The sequence below is a fragment of the Vanellus vanellus genome (genome assembly GCF_965231255.1).
Source record: "Vanellus vanellus genome assembly, chromosome: 7".
Classification (NCBI taxonomy): domain Eukaryota; kingdom Metazoa; phylum Chordata; class Aves; order Charadriiformes; family Charadriidae; genus Vanellus; species Vanellus vanellus.
In genome coordinates, this window is record NC_138912.1 from 21258583 (window position 1) to 21279023 (window position 20441).

The following is a 20441-nucleotide window of genomic DNA, read 5'->3' on the forward strand; positions in this document are numbered from 1 at the left end:
ATGATGTCTTGTAGATTTATTTATAAATCTACAATTTATTTATAAATAAATTTATTTATAAATCTACAATAATTTGCTATTAAGAAAGCAAGCCTTCATTTTATAGAATCTCTTGGTTGCAAAAATGCATACTAAAATTGCAAAAGCAACAGGGAGGTTTTTAAGCTCGGTTCATTTGGGTTTTTTTGTTTGTTTTTAACAACAGAACACGCAATTTTCTATAATTCATAGATTAAGAGTACTTTGTGGACTACAACTAAGATCACCAAGATATGATAAAGCAAAACCCCAAAACTAGGGGGGTGGGTAGAGGCAGAAGAGTCAAGAAATGCACATTGCCTTCTTACATATCCATGTCTGCAGACACTAACACACCCTGCTTCTTCCTCTGCCTGATCATTGCCACATGTCTAGAATGTCTCAGTCTGATCTCTGATTGTTGTTACAATTTTAACAATAGCAATGACTGAGATGCAACATCTCTGCAACACATGACAGAGTTGTTTATATCACTGTGCAAATTGGCAAACTTAAGCAGTGCTGTGTCTCAAACTGCCTCATATAGTATCAATACCGGATATTGATGCTTTGTTTAATAATTTAAGCACAGAGTTTACATTCCCTCGTGTATATGAAGGTTAGCAGAAGGCCTGTCAGAACAAACCCACATGTATGCTTTTAGGGCCACATGCCGAGACAGAGAAAGCCAGTGTTTCTTTCTCAAATGAAAACCCGAATTCCCAAGAACAGCATCTGCTGCATCAACATGGTAAGGAACTTTGCATTTTTCAATTATGGTTTGTGAAATGTTGTGCCCTCTCTTTGAAAGAGAGTAAGTCTGTAGGTGGTACTGGCAGCACCTGAGAAAAATTAATTCTTCATAAACAAAACTGCCTCCCTCAGTTTCAGAGAACACATACATTACCTGTTGTCCATCTGGTGTCTCTGACCCTGTAACATGCAGCTTTTCAAGCTTGTTTTGGAACCTGCTCACTGGGAGATAAAAAGACTACCGGGATAAGGCACAGAAGGCTCAGTTCACAGTTCAGGAGTGTAAGCACACACAAGTCCACAGAAATTTTTTGTGTGTTTTACATGTCAAATATAAAATGTTCTATAATGTCTCTGAATATGATTTTGAGTGTTATGCTATAGAACATTTTATCAGTACAACTGTGTAAATGTTGCTTTTTCACAGAGAAACATTTGGAGGAAACAAACTGTGGTGCTCAGCAAAACACTCCCGATTCTCCAGAATGTAAGGTAAGTGACAATTTTATCAAGTGTGAGATGGTCCATCAAGCGAAGTGAGCTATATGGAGTGATATTTTTTCAATAGTGGCATTTAATGTATTTGCTTCCTCTCCGGTTTCCATGAAGACATGAATATAATGCTTTTGGAGAGTGACCTGTGAAACGTTGAATTGCTTCAGCATGCATGGACTAGAATGCACTGAGCACGTCCTGGGGTCAGACTCTTCTATTGCTATTTATCAATGTATAATACCACTATTTTACCAGCTTGGTAAAATAAGCACATCTCATATGACATAGACCCTCCATTAGGTCTTCATAGTACTCTTAACAGCTTAAAAGATTAATCCTTTGCTTAGAAAGAAAGTAGCACAGGAAAAAGATACAGAATGTCACAGCATGAGATTCTGGGGAAAATAAGTGTAATTGTAACTGGGAAGCTTTTTCCACAACAATTATTGAAACATGAGATTAATGTGTTTTTTTCTGAAATTCTTAGAAGGGGCATTTGAAAAGAGGGTAAAACTACTCCAAACCTTTAGAGTATTATACAGCATTGACATAAACCATAACAGTTTGTATTTGGCAAGACTAATACTATTTTTGAAATGATGAATATCTAAAACACACGTATGTTCTTTGAAAAAAATAAGTAATTTCCATGCTCAACATACAATGCTTCAAAATTCTTACAAGTGCAAACATCACTTCTATTTGTGCAGACAATTGGAAAATAATGTTACTTGGAATTGAAATTACCTACATTGGGTCAGATGTTTCATGGGAATAGATTTACTAGCTTTCTCTTGATTGTGGTTTGCAAAGAAGGGCTGTCTCTTGTTAAAATTAGACCTCCAACCTTGCAGAAAAATTGGAACAATTTTCTCAGTTTTGATTGTCATCACTATTACTGCTCCTTCTGCACTATTTAATCCATGATGGTTTATCTGTTCAACTTGCTAAAATAATTTCTGAGGATGATATTTGCAACATTTGCAGCATGACTAGTTCCAGTCATAAACATTTCTAGGTTGCTGCTATTTCTGACATAATACTTGACCCTAAAAAAGCAGCTGATTTCAAAACTGAATGAAGTGCTAAAGCCAAACAGATGGGTAGATTGGGGTTACAAGGTTAAGATTTTCATTACAGAACAATAGAAGAATGGAGTATTTACTGCATTACTGTCATGCTGGAGACAAGAGTGACTTGATTGTCAATAGAGGTGATGTATTTGATGCATTATAAAAGGAATACAAAAGTACATGTTTCCCTGCTCCTAAGAGGCTCTTTCCCCTCCAACAATTATTAAAAAAGATTATGGAAATAAGTATGTACTGTTTTCATTCTGATACATACATGCAGCTGCTATGTTAATCACTGGAAATTCTATACACCTATTCAAGAGAAGAATACATCCCGTAATCCGTATCAGCCAGTGAGGACTATGAAACATAATGGGATTCCTTGGTATTAAAAATACAACAAAACCAGCCCTGAATAAACTCTACTTTAGGCCCCATCCTTTTCTATTGTAGGACTTCATTTTTAAGATAGAGCTGGAAAAAGCAGAAAATGGAAGCCTAGGATTTGCACTGGTAGGTGGACGAAATGGCAGGGCTATCCTAATAAAAGCCATCAGCCCAGACAGCATTGCAGACCTAGATGGGAGGCTTCAAATCGGTGACATCCTACTTAAGGTAATGCTTATTCTTCGATGTTTTGGCCTACATTTTCTCTAGTTATTTTATAACAAGTATTCTGTTCAGTATAAAGGTTGTGCAGATTGGAAATCTGAGGCTGCTTGGCACAGTAACATATAGAAGACGGCGTCCCTCAGCTCCTTGGGATCAGAGGGCTGTTCTGCGCTCCACCCCCCCACCCCCCCCTTTGCCTAGAGCTCACCTTCCTGGGGGACTGGGCCTCTCTACTGCTGGAGTTGTACCTCCAGCAGAGAAGCAGACCCAGAACAACCACTGGAATTTATGAAGTTATGTAAAGATTGCTCAGTGCTAGGATGTGCAATTAAAAAAAGCTCTCTGTAACAGGAATCTGAAAGTATGTATTATTGTATTTTTCAGGTGAATGAGACTTCTGTGTCAGGCCTACCACGCCAAGCAGTTATAGATTTGCTGCGCAAAGCTCGAGGCACTGTTCAACTCACTGTCTGCCGAAGCATGGCTTTGCATTGGGCTTATTCAGGCAACCAGAGCAACAGTCGGCCTTCCCCCACAAACACAAGAGCGGAACTGGGTAAGCAGCTACATCCACTCAGTGTACAACAGAAGTAGGGTTATGTGTTGCCTGAATTCAACTTCCCTATTAGCAAAACAGTTCGATATTACTAATTTTACAGTTAGTCCTGATTCATAACTGTAGACACAAATACATTCTTCACCCTGATCTGCAGCTCTGGCTAAGCTACTCAGGACATAGGACCACAGGGAAGGAATGGCCAAGTGTGATTTTTAAGTCTAGGAATAGCAGAAGCAAAGCTACAAGACCCTCAAAGATGCTTTAACTCAGCTCATGTTCTTAAGTCAAGAAGGTTCCTGGTCTGATTTTACCCAATTTTATACAACTCACTGATGGAATCACAACCAATTATTGACCCAGCTACTGAAATACACTTCCCGCAAATTTCACATCCTAGCACACCTACCTTATCTCTTGGAAGCACCACACCTCCTGTTCTGCCTGTCAGGCAGCCACTCTCCCTTCTGTGCTCGTTCATGTTTAAATCCAGAAGCCTCTGCTCCCGGGTTGATTGCTAGTAATTTGAGAGCACACCCACCTGCATAGGGCAGTACTTAAAGGGCTGATTACTCTAATGAAAGAAACTTGTGCTGTGGGCTCTGCTCCACTGAATACTCAAAATTTAAATACTAATTAAAGCTGGGTGTGGAAGCAAGGGCATACTGTTAAAAATAGATTATGGGTTTATATTCCTCAACTTTCCTCTTTTTTTAACATTTAAATGTTTCCTATAATGTGGAGAAACTTCTGTGGGAAGAATATAGAATTCTTCCTTAATATACCTTCTGGTCTGCTGGTTGCAAATTGGAGGCTTTGTTTCAAATCTTCTCAGGCAAGAAGCCACTGCCATTGACATTTGCGTTCTCCCCAGCTGACTAGGAAGAGACGCAGAGCTCACTGGGGGTTTTAGACATTTATGCAAACATTTATGTATGTAGTCTGTTTAACTGATGCAAACTTACCTGCATAGGTATTTTAGGCAATTGTGCTGTTAGGCAGCAACTGCCTCTAGGGTTTGAGGATCTCAATTTTTTCAGTATTTGTTAGACTGAACCTAATCCTCTTTAACTCCTAGCCTGTGTCACAAGCACTAGACACTGCTTCACTTATTGGAAGCTACCCTGTGTGTTTCAAGAGGAAAGTTTTTCCATAAGGATGAGAAAGCTGTGCTCGGCACCAACCTGGAAGGAGGATGTTTGCTGCCCCATCTCTATTCTAGTTTAATTTTGGGGTTTAACGATGAAAAAAAATGGAATGATGGCCAGCTATAAAAAGGCTGATCAGAGCTCTTGCTCTTTTAAGGGCTACAGAAATATTCCCATTCCCTTCAGCAAGACTAGCCTTTTCTCCAGCTCTGCAAATTCAAGGAACTAGGTGTGGGGACATTTATTTGCATCTCACATGAGATTGGTGAATTACGCAGTTGCTGGAAAGTTTAAACTGTGTTCCTGGACCAGCAAACCCCAATGATATTATAGAAGCACTAGCAGCAAAATTTATTTATATTTGTCCCTTAGCACTGCAAAGTAATGGGCTGGATTAGGGAAGGTGGATTTAAATTCTGTTTCAGGTTTTTTAGAACTGCTACTGATACAGGGGTCTGCTTCAGTGTATCTTCTGGCAACCTGAATTATGCTGGTGGTATATTGCATTTGCGCTGTGCTAACCCTCTCAGAGCACCCATGAAAGGGCTATTCCATGCCAGTTTCTGGCAGTGTATCTCGGAGCCTCCTCCAAGATCAAAGTCCTCTGGTGTGGGTGGCACAAAAGAAATGGATCTATAATTTCATGCTTCATAGGCATTTTAATTTGATTTTGTTTTCTGGTATTCAGACAGTGCTGCAGGAAGCCTGCAAGCTCAGGCTGGTTTCACTTTCAAGGAAGAAGAATCCAACCAGATATGCACCAAGGTAAAATCTGAATCCGGCAAGAAGTTATCAGGCAATGTACTCATATGTTTATTTACAAAATGGGTTTGCTGCAATGCAGGAAAGAACCACACCTTCTTAATGAAAAAAGACTAACGTGAGGGAAGGGTGCTGCAATGACTGGAACTGCTAACATTGGAATGAGTCAGGGGATTCCACTGTGATAAGAGCATATGATTAGTATAATATATATGCTAAAAGGGCGGGGGGAAGGAAGGTTGCATATGCAAGTCTAGTTCTGGTGCTTTATAATATTGGAATGAATGATTTATTAATTTTAACATTCAGTATTTTAAAACAATATACTTTAAAAGATTTCTATTCAACTGTCCTCCATTAATATTCATAACTCCAAGGCACCCAAACATCTTCAAAAGTGGTTATGTTTTTGAATCTTAGTAAGTCTTGCAAGACATTCCACATCAAATTTTACAGCATCTATTATTTCTAAGTTTACAACTGTAAAACCTCTCCTCAGAAAATGTGAGAAATACAGGTTGTCTTATCCTCCAGAACAAACAAAAATCCCAACCCCTGCCTCAACCAATATAATCAAACTAGAAAAAGAGAAATGGAAGAAATCCTTGACATGAATAAGCTGAGAAAACCTTGAAGAGGAATTTTCTTGAGGAAGTTTTATGTAAATGTTGGAATGGGTGTTGGAACTAAACTGTTAGAAATTGGTGAAATGTAATATCAAAACAAGGTCATGTCTATGAAAAGACAAAGAAGTACACAAGAGAAATAATATCAATGAGAAGTAGGAGATAGTACTAAGGTTACAGGTTCCTTATTAGATCCCTGGTTTAGCAAGGCATTAAGGCACAAATTTAGTTTTAAGCATGTGGTTAAATCTATCTAGTTCAGCACAGCACATGCCTAACTTTAAGCACATGCTAACATTTTTTGCTGAATTGGTTCCATTAACTCTCTTTTCTTCATTATTTCCAGGTTGCCTTTAGCTGTCTCCTATGAATAGAAACTATTTATGCTTTACTTTATAGAGCACAGCTGCCATCCAAAGATGTAGACTTTGAAAATTACAAGCTACTGAAAAAAAACCACCAACCCAGATACAAAAAAGCAGCAGTAAAATGCCTTTCCTTGGCAAATAGAAAACAAAAATCCATATAGCATTCTCCAGTCAGTGTAGTCAGTAGGGGCAGAAACTGGATAAATGAATTAATGGTTAAATAGGCAGCCAGGAGTTCCCCTGTTCTAATGGGGAAATACAAGCACAAAAGTAATAAAATAAGATATAAGTGGCAGATACTGTTAAGATTCTGTGGGGCATTCAGTAGTTTATACCATTTAACATGCCAGAGTGGTTTCTGAGTGCATCTGGAATATTAAGCAGGGAAGGAAGAAGAAACACTACTCTGAACTAAAATGTAAATAATTATCTATCAAGCGTTACAACTGAGAAGGAGCCACTTCCGCATACTAAATCCAGATGTCCTGCATCATTATTTAAGTGCAGGACACAGTTATCATTCTCTAGGATGGAAACCCAGCCAACAATATTATTGCTTCTACTGCATATGGAGGGTGATCAAAGGTCTGCCTTTTCTGTCAGTTGAGTGCTTCTTCAGTAGAGCAGCTGCACTCTGCTTCCAACAGCTGGCATCATTGTGTCTGAGATAAGAAAAGGAAATTATTGCCAACAATTCCATCTCAGACAGTGGTGCTTTCTGATGCCAGGAGCTGGGAGGTGAAGAGCAGTGTGTGACTCATGATTCTTGTGATTGCATTTTTTTTATGAGATCAGAGATGATATAACTAACATGAACCTTTTCGAAGTTTAGTCATGCTAAGTTGTAGAGATATCTGAAGAGTGTATTGTTGTGAAACTCACAAATACAGCTGATGTGGCCTTTTACTCCTAGTAGATACTGCAATGCTGAATCAAAGTTACATACTTCCTTCTAAGAGTGGAAACTATTCTTTTTTCCCTTTCCTTCTTGAATGAAGGACATATTTTTGTTAGATATAAGAAAGAATGTTGATGAAAGTAACTATATTCTTGATGTTTCTGTGTACTGATTTTTCACAGCTTTTTCTTATTTTAAACCTGCAGGATCCAGAAAGTATTCACAATTCCCCTCAGCAAGGTCAGCTGGCTGGACAAGACTATGATATCATCAGTAATATTTCAGACATGTAAGTATTTGAGATGCAGTAAAACTATGAAAATAAATAATATGGATAATTTATTCTTACATTTCCAGAGCTGTCCTAATATGGTATGCAAATGCACTCATGATACAATGCACAAATGATACAAATATAGTTCTATTGGAATGCAGCTCCATCTGCAGTAAGAGTTGCTAAACAGCTTCCACACAACTATTAAGACAAATGAAACGGAAGCTTCTAGATGTAACAGCTTGTGCAGACATGCCTAAGCTAGCTTTAGCCTTTCTAGCTGAGGAAGGGAGAGAACAGTGGTAGCACTATCACGTTGGTGTGGGCAGGGTGCCCACAGGTTTTACTAAGTGTTCCAAGCAGGTCTTGCAGTCTGGGCTGGACCCTGTACTACTATGGCTGTAGTGAGATGTTGAACTCCAGACATCTGGGAATTTGAGGATGTTACTCCAAAGAAAGTATGTAGTACAAGAAGAGAAGAATTTTACTTCAAATTTTAATTCTACAGTACAATGGGAAATCAAAGAATAATGGAGTGTTGATAAGACATGGGCAGTTTTGTCGATTGCAATGATGCAGAATATATGAAATATGATTATTTTCTTTGTAACTTATAACTCACATAAATGGAAAAAAGGACTAAATATTTACAATCAAAACTTAAATTTTTGTCAGAACAGTATTTGACTCATCAATTAGGGATGAAAATCTTCCCTAAATTACCTGTTTGTAGAGATAAAGTTTGAAAGAAGCTCTGAGAGCACCTGCAAGTGCGAACATCCATGTGAACATAGGCTCAGTGCCACTTGCTGTTATCTCATTGCTAATACAATATTATCTTGTGATATACCAGGTACTCAGGTGTGATTATTATTAATTTATCTTCCTCTGTGTGTAAGACGCATAAATGCATCTATGGATAATACAAAATTAACTTATCACATACAGGGATAACAATTATCTTTTCTGGTTGTTTTGGAAGTAGGATGGTTTTCTGGACCCTGTCCTGTTATCTGAATTTTTTTACTACCAGTATTTTCTGGTATTTCTATTTCCAATTTGCAAAAGCTTTGTATAATGTTGTCCTGGTTTGAGAGACACAGGACTAATTTCTCTTCTAATGCTTGGGAAAACTGCACTTTTAGAAGACTCCAGTGTCTGAATTTGTGAAAATATTTACTTTACAGCCAGCTATGGTGTGTGGGTCTCAAGGTCTCAGTGTTTTTGAGCTAGCCAGGTGCAGGGATGAGGAGGAGTGAGACCCGGGCACTTGACCCAAGCTGGCCAACAGGATTATTTCATACCATCAACGTCACGCTCATTAGAAATTAGAAAGTTTGCTGCGAAGTTCGCTCTCTCTCCCTTGATGGCTGCCATCCTGAGAACTTCGTGCCCCAGTGCCGGAGCCCTGAGGCCTTTCCTTCCTCCTGAAGCCGTAGTGCTCGCAGTGTCCGACATTAGCTGTCCACTGCTGGGAGTGCACAGCTTCCTACTGATACAATTGGCTGAGTATAATCTTTGCATATTCTGTATTGGTGTCAGGATCAATATCAGTTCTTTAGTGCTGTTAATGTTAATTATCTAATCTTATTCTATTAAATCTGTTTATACTTCAGCTCTAGGGTTTTCTTGTTTTTCCCAATTTCCCTTTCCCAGGTGGGGAGGGGTCATCAGGTGATAGAATGATTGTCTAAATGACAACAAATTGTTATGGGTCTCTCAAACCATAACAAACGTGAACATGCACAGACTGCAATGGTTACAGACATTTGCAAGGCTGCTACTTATTATCTTATTCTCTGTCTTAAGTGTACCTTTTACTATTTTTAACATTATGTCTAATGATCATACATAGGACAGGATAATGTAAGACTGTGGTACGCTTAAGCCTACTAACATCGTTAAATGTTCAGTCTGAGGGTATGGGAGTTAGCCAGTAGAGGAATATTTGACACATTCTGCCCACATTACAGTTGTATTCTGGATTGCAGGCATATCTTCTACCTAAATCATACTTAAGTGCTCTAAAATTTTCTAAATTCTTTAGGAAACAGTAACAAGCAAAGCCTATTTAGCTACGATTGCCTAACAACTGAAAAATGTCATACATGAGAAATTGTTTATAACTGTGGCAAATCTTACTTCAAATAATTTTTGGGGGCAGCTTTTATACAAAGTTTGTTCTTATCTCTTTAAAAAAATAAAATACCACATACAAATAATAGTGTTTTTCACTAGCCATATTTGCAAACAGTACGCCAGACAAAATGCTATTATTATTCCTTGAACTTATGTTCTTCGGTGTTCACACTAATTCTTGAAAATACTCACTTCAGAAAGTTAAAAGTGATCAAAAATAGATGAAAACCAAAACCCTTGTGCGGTTCGCATTACCAAAGTTTCTGCCACTTCCATAAGACCATTCAACTAATCCTGTTTTACAGGTCACAGAAACATGCAGAATATGAAGGCTGCAGAAGAGAGAGTCAGCAGTCTGAGTCAGACAGCTGGAACAATGAAGATGACGATATGCCCCACAGGATTTCCTTTCTACCTAGAAGTAACCACGCAAAAACTTCTCTTGTTTCTCTAACATTATAGGCCAGCTCCTCTATATATGTACAACAAGAACAACACTAATCCCTTGTATACAAGCTAAGAATTTGGTCTTTGTGTCTCAAAGACCAGGGCACTCAGGACACAATTTTTACTGTTGATACATATGAAGGCTATTAAACCTTTGCAACATCCACAAGAAGAAGACCTATATCAGCAGCTCTCCAACTCTTTTGGAGAACTGCTAGAGGGAAGGAACATGAGTCTGAATGTAGTTAACTGAACCCAGGGAGGGCAGCTCTGCTGGCCATCACCCATTGCCATTGCTCTGAGCACCTCTGCTTTGGAACTCCAGTTTCAAAAGGATGAGCAACTTTTTATTTTTGTGATTTTTTTGTGTGTCTTTTGTGTTGGATTTTTGTTGGGATTTTTTTTTTTTTTTTGGTAATGTTACATATCATGACCTTCCCCAAAGGAAAATCTCTGAATACCTTGATTATAGTCAATTACAAACTGAGCAAATATGAGGAAAAGAAAATTTTTGAATTAATTTGAGCAACATCATGACATTTGTTTAAATTATGCACTATTGGATAGTGCAAAGAAATGACACTGTCTCAGTAGCTGAACAAAACAAATGAACACTGCAAATTGGATTAGAAGCAATTTTGTGGGAGCTTCCCAGTGCATAATTAAAAAATCAAAATTCTAAGTTTGTCCCAAAATAAATAAAATGAAAATGAATAACATAAAAATAGATGGATTATCTTACAAGGGATACAGTAAACAGACTGGATATAATAGAAGGCCTTTTTCATATATGAAAGACAATGACAAAGAAGGCTTTGAGAACTAATGGAACCAATTCCAGGAACATACTACAAAATTTGCTTGTTATTACTGGATGCAATAGGTTTTTGAAATCATTCTCCTCTCTCCCTTACTGTTCCCATACAACTCCTCAAAAAAAGTAAATAAAACGCTTACACAAAAAAGTAGAATGAAGGTCCACATTCTATCTCAAGACTTGGTTCCCAGAATCACCGAATTTCACTTCGTGTAATAACTTCATTAAAACCTCTAGAACTGATGTACTGAAACACATATTGGAGCACTTTCACAGCTCAGGTGCTAAAGCCCCTCTGATATCACAAGACACTTTACAGAAAGAATCTGCCTAGTTGTTCATATAGGAAATTAAGCTGTCTTTGAGACAGCTGGCATGTTATTCTTTGCAAACAGTAGCCTATGACTTAAAGTAGAAATTCCGTAATTCCTCTGCCTCAATCCAATATTTTTTACCAAACAAGCTACTGGGTTTACTCTACATGGTAACAAAAGTTTTTCAATTGCTCCAGTAGAGCAGTGACATTTCTGGAGATATAAATGTTTATCCATCTTCTTAATCTTCAAGTTTTGGATCAGAACCTATATTTCAGGATGAGCTAATTAGTAAAACTGAACCCTGATTTTCATGCATCAAAGATATTTCACATCTTGTTCTTGAAGCAGAGTGTGAGGTAAGATGAAAAGAACAGAAGATATTTTCTTATTTCAGGAAGGAAGAATTTGCAGTGATTATTCCTAGAAGTAGCATGTGGCAATACTAATTTTCAGGAAAGTGTTGGAAACATGAAGATGATTCCCTGTGAAGATGTGACCACAGTCTCCTATACCAATATAAGCCAGCATTAAATTTTACAATTCTGTAAGAACAGTTTATTTGGTACAGACTATTTAGAGACTGTATGAGACAATAAGTTGCAACAGTTGGATCTGCTTCCAAATTACATGAAATGAGGTGCTGGTTGTATCTATGGTGCTGCCTTATTCTTTCTGCTGTGAACATAAGTCAAAAATATTTTTTCACATTTCACTTCCGCAGTATAAGGATCAAAATGTACTTCAGTACTGCAGCCACCTAGTATTTGAATTCAAGACTTTGCACTAGGAATAATAATAATTACAAACTCCTTTGGTTTTTTTTTTTGTTGATATGTAGGCAGAACCTTTGCTTCTGGAGATGAACTGGCTCAGCTAATCAACCTTAAACCATCACTCGCTGAAGTAGGTGCAAGGACTGGTGTCACAGGTCTTATTCGAGGTCTTCAATTGCGGATTGAGAATCAAGAGGTGTTAAAGGAGTTTATGGTAAAGTGTGATCCATTTTTAAGATCTGAGCGTTTAGCAGAGCTAAGAAAGTTACTTTTAGCAGCCTTCTGCATACTGTATGGGACATTGACTTGTACATCTTTACTGACTCAACTTTCTCAGACAATTATTCCAGCCAGAATGAGGCTTCTACTCTGCTGTTTGAGTGATGCTACAGTATTTGACTCTCTCTTTCCACGCAGGTCAGGCTTACATTGTTCCCTGTTGAAAGATACTGCCTACATGGAATGAAAAATAAATAATACACAAAAGTAGAGTATGAATCACTTTTTCTTAGACTGACCTCTTTCTATTACCCCCTCAGCTCTGCTGAACATCTGCCTAAGAACTATTCTAGAGGCCGCATTAAAGCAAGAAATCCATGCTGCTAGGGATTCACTAGTATTGAAACACTTAGTTGATGAAAGGAAAACGTTTCACATAATGCTCCAGTATTCCATGGAACTTATTGCCACAAGAAGCTATTAAGGTCAGGAACTTCAAGAAATTAAAAAGAAAAAGTAACATACCTCCACAGATAATGAAAATACATACTTACATCTGATGGCATATACATCATGAAAAAGTGTAAAATTAGAAAGCATATAAATTCTCTTGTTTCAGGATATAAACAGAGCACTCAGTTATCAGCAAATTGCCAAAGAACAGATTATTTAATAACTCTTCAGTACAGTACTGGAATTTCCTTTAAAGGATGTACTCATCACCAGTGAAATAGATTGCTACCACTTTTCCATAGTAATTACAACGTTATCAGTTTCTTTCACTTGCCTTTATATCTCTGACTTTCTGGGTACAAAATCCCACAGGCTCAAGTGTATAGGATTTGCTGACTTTCTGTGAAGGCTCAAGGGCATTTATTAATTTCCATTCATTCCAGTCCATTACTGATGTAGGCATAGCATACTATGAGCTGCGTCGCACATCTGCACAGAAAACATAAATATCTAATAGGGAAAGCACTGATTACCAAAGCCAATGGATATTTTACCTGAGTAAAAGCTGCAATAACTGATTGTCATGGTTTGGTCTACCTCAAGCCAGGACACTGATGAAAATGTTAAAGAACTGTCACATGTATTTCTGTCCATATACACTGTATAGTGGCATAACGTGATGGCTGAACATTGTGCAATGCATACCAAAGAGGTAAAAAACTAAAGAAAAGTGAAGGTAACTTAAAACTGTAAATGAAATTAACTTGCATAATCCTGCTTCCAGCTACACTGCATTCTGTCCCCCTAAATCTGCTGTGAAGTACTTAAAGACCATATGATTTGCACTTAACATCATTGATGCTGTTCCCTATATCCATCAATTTATCCATCACTGAAAAGTGTTCACTGATGTTCACTACCTGTTAACAGTGCAATAGTTGGTGCTTTAGTCAGTATGTTATCAATTATGAATGCTGACATTTGGCTAAGGCACTATTCCAAACATCTATTTTACAGCAATATACAACAGGGATTTGTAATGACAAGAGCTGAGGATATGGGTTGGAAATCTCACTTGAAAACCCCAGAAATTTTGTGCAGGCTGAAGGAAATGCAAAGCAATTTGAATTCCTTGCCTAGAAGTTTAGAGAATGATGTACTGATTCTCTGCTGTAAGAAGTCTATTTGCCAGTCTTGGGTCACATATAGCAGTAAAGTTTGCTCACACTGACTCTGTAAAGCTTCTCTATAAAGGATGTGAACAACATGGATTGACTATTTCTCTTTGATCTAGGCTTTAGAACATGTGAAACCAATAGATGACTGCAGAACTGGCAAAGCACCAGAAAACCAGGATAAAAACAGATACCGAGATATCCTTCCATGTAAGTGTGCACATTAATGAGAACATACATTCAGTGAACAAAGACAACAGAAAAACAGTTATAACTGAGGTGCAGGAGGTGCAAATCCCACCACATCCTTAGTCACAGAGAGCTCCACTAATAATGAAATGTGTTGAGTGTTCAAGGCCAGGCTGGATGGGACTTTGAGCAACCTGGTCTAGTGGAAGGTGTCCCTGCCCATGGCAGGGGGGTTGGAACTAGGTGATCTTTAAGGTCTCTTCCAACTCGAACCATTCTATGATTCTCTGATTTTTCTAAAAGATGCAGAGTTCACGCAAGGATGTCTGCATTGCACAATATGTAATCTTCTGAAGTATCATCTTCCACAAGGCAGGACTTGCTCTGGTAGGGGGCCAGCTGTTTTGGTGTTTTCTTCCCTCTTTCTCAGAGATATTGATCTGCATTTTTGTGGGCGTGTGTACCTTGAACTATAATAGCAGTTCTTTAAATGTATTTAAATGTACAGTTACATCTACTGCTTGTGAAAACAGTGGAATTCTGAAAAGTACAGTGGAAATCACAACGTTATGTAGGTCTTGGAAAGATAAAGATTCTTTCAGAAGTATTTGAAAGCATAATGCCCAACCAGAGCTTTCAGCTGCTCAGCTCTGACCTGAGTCAGAAAAGTTTCATCACTCACGAGAACTCATTTTAGAAGGAAGATTTGAGTCCAAGAGCTGAACTTGCTGTTACAAGAATTTCCATAAAATAATATACTGCTCAGTGATTCCCCAAGAGGTATCATGACAGAGGGAGAACACTTTCTGGACCCTTGATATCTTTCTAAACTGCAGCAGCAGGACAACACATGCAAAATTTGTAGCACAGTTACCTCTCTGTATCAATGATACAGTATACATTCTCAGAAGTTTTCTGTTTTATAACAGCAATACCCAGTGATAATGCTCCTGTGCCATACATTAAAAGCAGTGTTGGATACACTATTTTGAATTGCTGCCAAATAATTCTATGGCAATTAGAAGGTTTGTCAGAGTGTTACACAAGTATCTTAAGAGAAATAAAGCTGCAGTGAACCATAAAACTTATCTGTGGGAATTCCTATTAGCAGTGATTAATATTAGTGCTACTAGCCAAATTTATTCTAAAATCCAGAGGCACTTTGCTGCTAGAGGCTGAGGTTCCCCATCTCCTGAGTGCCAGAGACGGTAGAACTCTGTTTCAGATCTACAGCTGAAATAGCAACTTTCTGTTTCCATACAGATGATAAGACACGAGTTCCTCTGGGAGAAAAGAATGGCTACATTAATGCAAGTTACATTAGAATGGAAGTTGGAGAAGAGGAACATTTCTATATTATAACCCAAGGGCCTCTGCCATCCACTACGGCTGATTTCTGGCAAATGGTCTGGGAGAGTGAATCAGATGTGATTGCCATGATGACAAAAGAAGTGGAGCTAGGGCAAGTCAAATGTCACCGATACTGGCCTGAACCTCCCCATGACTCTATGGACTTGGCTAATTTCCATCTCAGGCTAGACAATTACCAGATTCTGGAGTACTTCATAATTAGAACAATAGAAATTATCAACAAGGAGGTAAGTTAAGTATACTTAATACTTCCATATATGATGAAATTGATTACATATTTTACGTAAGTAACTACTAGTATTATTGTTTGCTTCCTCTGTAATATTTGCTAAGTATTTTTTAGGAATGTAAAAATCTGAATAACAGACATGAAATTAGGGTTAATGAGATGCTACTTCTTTGCTCACTGCGCAAGTAATGGATCCAATGTTACATACATTTGGACAAGAATTTCCAAAAATTAGTCCTTTAATGGTCATAAAGCTGTTGTGTTCAGCGTTTTGAAGAATTGCTTATTGTTCTCATCAAATCAAAGGGCTGCCAGAATGGATTCATATTCTGTAATGGTAGCTGGAAGGAAAGAGGGGAAGAAGGTGGTTTTAATCCTAGAATTTAGAACAAATGATACTTCTTTCATTCATGAAAAGACATGAATACACACGAAACTACAAATACAGGAGCTAATTTTTAGAAAACTAACAAATACAGAATCCAGGTGTAAGAACATGGAAATCAGGGCAACTATAAGTCCATCAGTCTTGCCTCAATATTAAGTAAGGCTTTGCAAAAACTTTTGCAGGACATATTAATTAATGGAATAATTAAAAAATTTGTACTTGCGCTGGACTAACTTGGTGTCTTTTTCCATCATGAAAACAATATCTTTATATGAAGAAAACACAATTCACCTTATGTCCCTGAGTGTGAAGCACAGTAAAGCATTTGATATGAGTCTTCCCAAAAGATTATTAGGATGGGAAGATGGGCCATTATATGTGATTGTTTCAATGAACATGTTATTTTTGCAATGTTTGTCTTCGACCAGTATCAAATTACTACAGAAAGCCACAGGTTTACTTCAGCAGAAATCCAGACATGAATTCAAATTCTTCTGATGGTAAGAATCCAGGTAGTTCTTTTGCATTCAGCTTGACGTGCTTTGGCAAGCTGGCAACAAGAAGTACTGTCTCAGGACCACTCAATTAATAATACTCTTTTTTAAATCTACATTATGAATATTCTCGTAAGCATTTTTTTAGTTGATTTGGCTTGTATGTTACGGTATCTAATCTGTCTGATAGCCAGAATAGCATTTGCAATCTTACTATTGTGGCTATCATATTACTACTCTTTGATTAGTATGGCTTAGTTCAGTTACAAAAACAATTTTAGAAAACTGTACTGGAATGTTCCAATTTAACAAATGGTTTTGCTTTTCCTTTCTACCCAACAAATATGATAACTATATCCTTTTGGGGCAACAGAGTAACTTCAGCGTCTCATCAAAATTATATGAAGTAGATTTCCTAGGCCTGTGTCTTCTGAGTGCATTTCTGAAAACCTAAAAGAATCCTTAATAGGATCAAGTACAAAAATCTGCAGAATTGTAGGATAGACAAAAAATTGACTAAGAATGAGGCTGAAGGAAAATTTATCAGTGGAATTCCTTGAATATCTGGCTTAGGACTGATCATTTTTAACATTTCTGGTCTTTCTGTTCCAGACAGAAGAGAAGCGCATTATAAGTCATTTGCAGTTTACCACTTGGCTAGACCACAATACTCCCAAACTGGCTGAGCACCTTGTAAATTTTATTTCTTACATGAGAAAAGCTCACAGTACAGGACCTATTGTTGCTCACTGCAGCACTGGCATTGGAAAAAGTGGAGTTTTGCTGTGTGTTGAAATTCTGCTCAGCTATATAGAAAAAGATTTACATGTAAGTATCAAATAGATCATTGTTAAGTATTACAAACTGGTATGGATGTCAACAACGTGGGGTTATCTTAGACCAGAGTAATTCCTGGTAGAATTCACCCTAACAAAATGGAATAAACCCAGCTTTTATTGTTTTGAACAAGAAAGATAATAACTAAAAATATACCGTTTGTAAAAGAACTGAGTCACAGCTTCCCCATCTGAACATGCTTAAATCTTTCTTTATAACTTGCATGTCAATAAAAAACTGTTCTCTTCTGATAGTTCAACATCAAGCAGATAGTGAGAGATTTGAGAGCTCAGCGTTTTGGCATGATCCAAACTAAGGTAAGTTCTCAATATTCAACTAGATTATGATTTTTAAAAGCCTCAGTTAGTGGTACATATACACACGCTTTTATAAATCTGGGGCTTAAAGCATAATTTTAGCCTTCTCATTTGAGGAAAATAACAGTCTTCCAGGCAAGTGGTGTCTAGATTTAAATATGAAAGGTCTGGCCCTTACTAACTCATTGAAATAAAAGCAAAGCACCAATATAGTACAGACGCCAGTGTCAGTGTCCCGTCTTCCCCGTGTCCGTGTCCCCCCCCCCCCCCCCCTTTCTTAAGCAAAAAGAAAAGCATGGATCAACAACAAACCTGGTGAGATACCATAAACTCTACTCTTCGAAATTGCAGCCTTCTGTTGAATTCTTGCTGTTGCTGAGTTATCATCACCTCAGTAAACCCTTCTACTGCTGAGTTAAACCTACCCCTGAAAAGAGTTTTCACACAGGAAAAGACAAGATACAGCTAACTCAATTTAGAGCAACCAGGTAGTGGGAAGAAAAGCATGACAAGACTAGGATAAGTTCTTCCTATTGGCAAATATTTTAACACACGCTTTGATACCTTTATCTTCAGGGTAGTGACTGAGCATGTGATTAAAATAGATAACCTTCACTGACCTAAATGGGACTTGAGCACATGCATACAGGTACTGCATTGAATAAGAAAATGCTCCTGAATTTTTACAAGTGATGGAACAAAAAGAACAAGGATGCTCTTAAATAGCTAAGTTTTTGTATTCATGTTGCAAAGATCCTGGTGTTATAAACAGCACTTCTTTGCCTAGAATTTATGTTTAATGTAACCAGGTGTTTCACATTGGTGTCTCTGCATACAGGATGAGTATTTATTCTGTTATGAAGTTGTGCTGGAAGTCCTTCAGAACCTTCAAGCAATGGATTCCTACTGACTGCAATACGACTCTGTCATTATTTCCCTTGGACTCCAGAGACCACCCAGAAATTGCTTTAAAGAGATGTCAAGCCAGCACAGACAAGTGTTGTATTACATGCTTTTTTAGATCACTCTGATTTCTAAGGCATTTCAAAACCTTGCTTGACATGTCTTAGGGAAGTCATTTAAATCCTTGCTCACAGTTTGGAGAAACAGCCAGCCAGCACTGCAACACTGCTGTTAAATTGCCATGGACAATTTGCGTGTTCTGTGTAATAACGTATTAATTGTTAGGAAAATATTTTGGGGCTGTGACAAGGGCATAGCAGCCTTTGGAATTAGCTTTTCTTTCCAGAGGGTAACTACAAAGATCTAAGATTCTGATGGTGTTGGTGGAAGATTAGCTGTCCTTACATGTTGTTCTGCACTATTGGCTTCTGGACTGCAAATCAGTATTTTCTACAGTAGTTATGCTTTTGTGTGGAAGGACTCAATTTGTTTACCTTTGGTTGCTTGAACAATGTAGAACCATTTCCAGTCATCGCTCCAGCCCAGGAATTTATACCACCATCACTAGACATCTTAAATCAAGAAACTGATAGAAAAATAGGATGCCTTTAAAGCCTGGTTGGTTCTCTTCAAAGTATGAAGAGAATTCTAATAATTGGATGGAATATTATTTTTTCCCAGCAATATGAACAGCTGTAGATAGCATCAGTATTCTTTCATTCTGCATCCATGTAAAAAGGAATGCAATACTAAGCTGGATGAAATGACTGTGTGTGCATTGTGGCACACATATACATTTCATCTTTCCCCGATCCTTTCCATTGATGAACTATCTTGTAATTCATATCTAGAATGTGAACCAATCTATGGGAAGTCCCACTGGTTTCAGTAGGGGCTGAATCACATCTTTACATTAGAATAAATAACTCTGTACAGTTTATTTCTCTTGTAAAATGTATTTCTGTTAGTGTGAGTTTGAGTGGATTTGAGCAGAAATCTGCTGTTCAAGTTTGTAAGATTGTACTTGTTTCCATAGTGCTATTTCTAAGTCCTTTATCTAGAAGGTGATGTATATGGAAGTGAAGTTGCTAGATGTGTGTTGAAAGAGTAACTTGTAAACATAGGAAAATGTAACAGCATTTATTTATCTGAATTGTATATATTTTTAAAACTTCTTTGATTTCAGGAAAGAGAAAATGTTAAGAGGCATTTGAATATAAAACTGCAGTACAAACAAGACAATAAAATAGCTGTTTATTTTCATTAAGAATGAGAGGTTTATGGTTCAGAAAGAATGAGGGATTAAATACAAATTGAAAGTATGACTTTTAGAAAAAGCCACTGTAATGCAACTACAATTAAGGCCAAGGGCCATTTTTTCTTTCTGCCTTCCAATAGTCTGCTGGAAGTCAGGAAAAAAGAGAAATGAAATTTATGATGTGAGCCAGATGCTAATTTCAAACATATTGATCCATAGAGATCCAGAGTAATGCCAAATTAGTGGAGTAACCCTGGACTTATATTGGTATAAACATAAATAGAATTCAATGTTTTGTCTTAAAGTTATTGAATTTGAGCCTTCCCAGAAGCATTACTCTCCATACATTCTGCATTTACTATCTTTACGTTGCATATAAAGGATTATTTGCACAGTTTTGTCAAGTGTCATCAGCCAAATTTTTGTTCATAACTTTGTTACCTTCGTTTGGTATTTGGCCTTTCACTTTGATTTTATTTACTGCACATGTACTGCTACGCAATGAATGCACTACACTGCACACAAATGCACA

At 37.5% G+C, this 20441-nt stretch overlaps 1 protein-coding gene across 1 annotated transcript in view; it reads left to right on the forward strand.

The window, feature by feature from the left end:
• The window catches only part of FRMPD2 (FERM and PDZ domain containing 2), a gene marked incomplete at both ends in the record, with an annotated part of 58429 nt that extends 39771 nt beyond the window's left edge, over positions 1-18658 (forward strand). The window contains 13 exons of the mRNA XM_082486287.1: positions 683-769; positions 1199-1263; positions 2793-2954; positions 3336-3507; positions 5344-5420; positions 7516-7598; positions 10028-10143; positions 12142-12290; positions 14043-14133; positions 15376-15710; positions 17207-17422; positions 17686-17748; positions 18587-18658. Of these exons, the coding sequence (XP_082342413.1) occupies positions 683-769; positions 1199-1263; positions 2793-2954; positions 3336-3507; positions 5344-5420; positions 7516-7598; positions 10028-10143; positions 12142-12290; positions 14043-14133; positions 15376-15710; positions 17207-17422; positions 17686-17748; positions 18587-18658 (1688 nt within the window). The remainder of the gene's footprint in view (positions 1-682; positions 770-1198; positions 1264-2792; positions 2955-3335; positions 3508-5343; positions 5421-7515; positions 7599-10027; positions 10144-12141; positions 12291-14042; positions 14134-15375; positions 15711-17206; positions 17423-17685; positions 17749-18586) is intronic.
• Positions 18659-20441: the final 1783 nt, after the last annotated feature.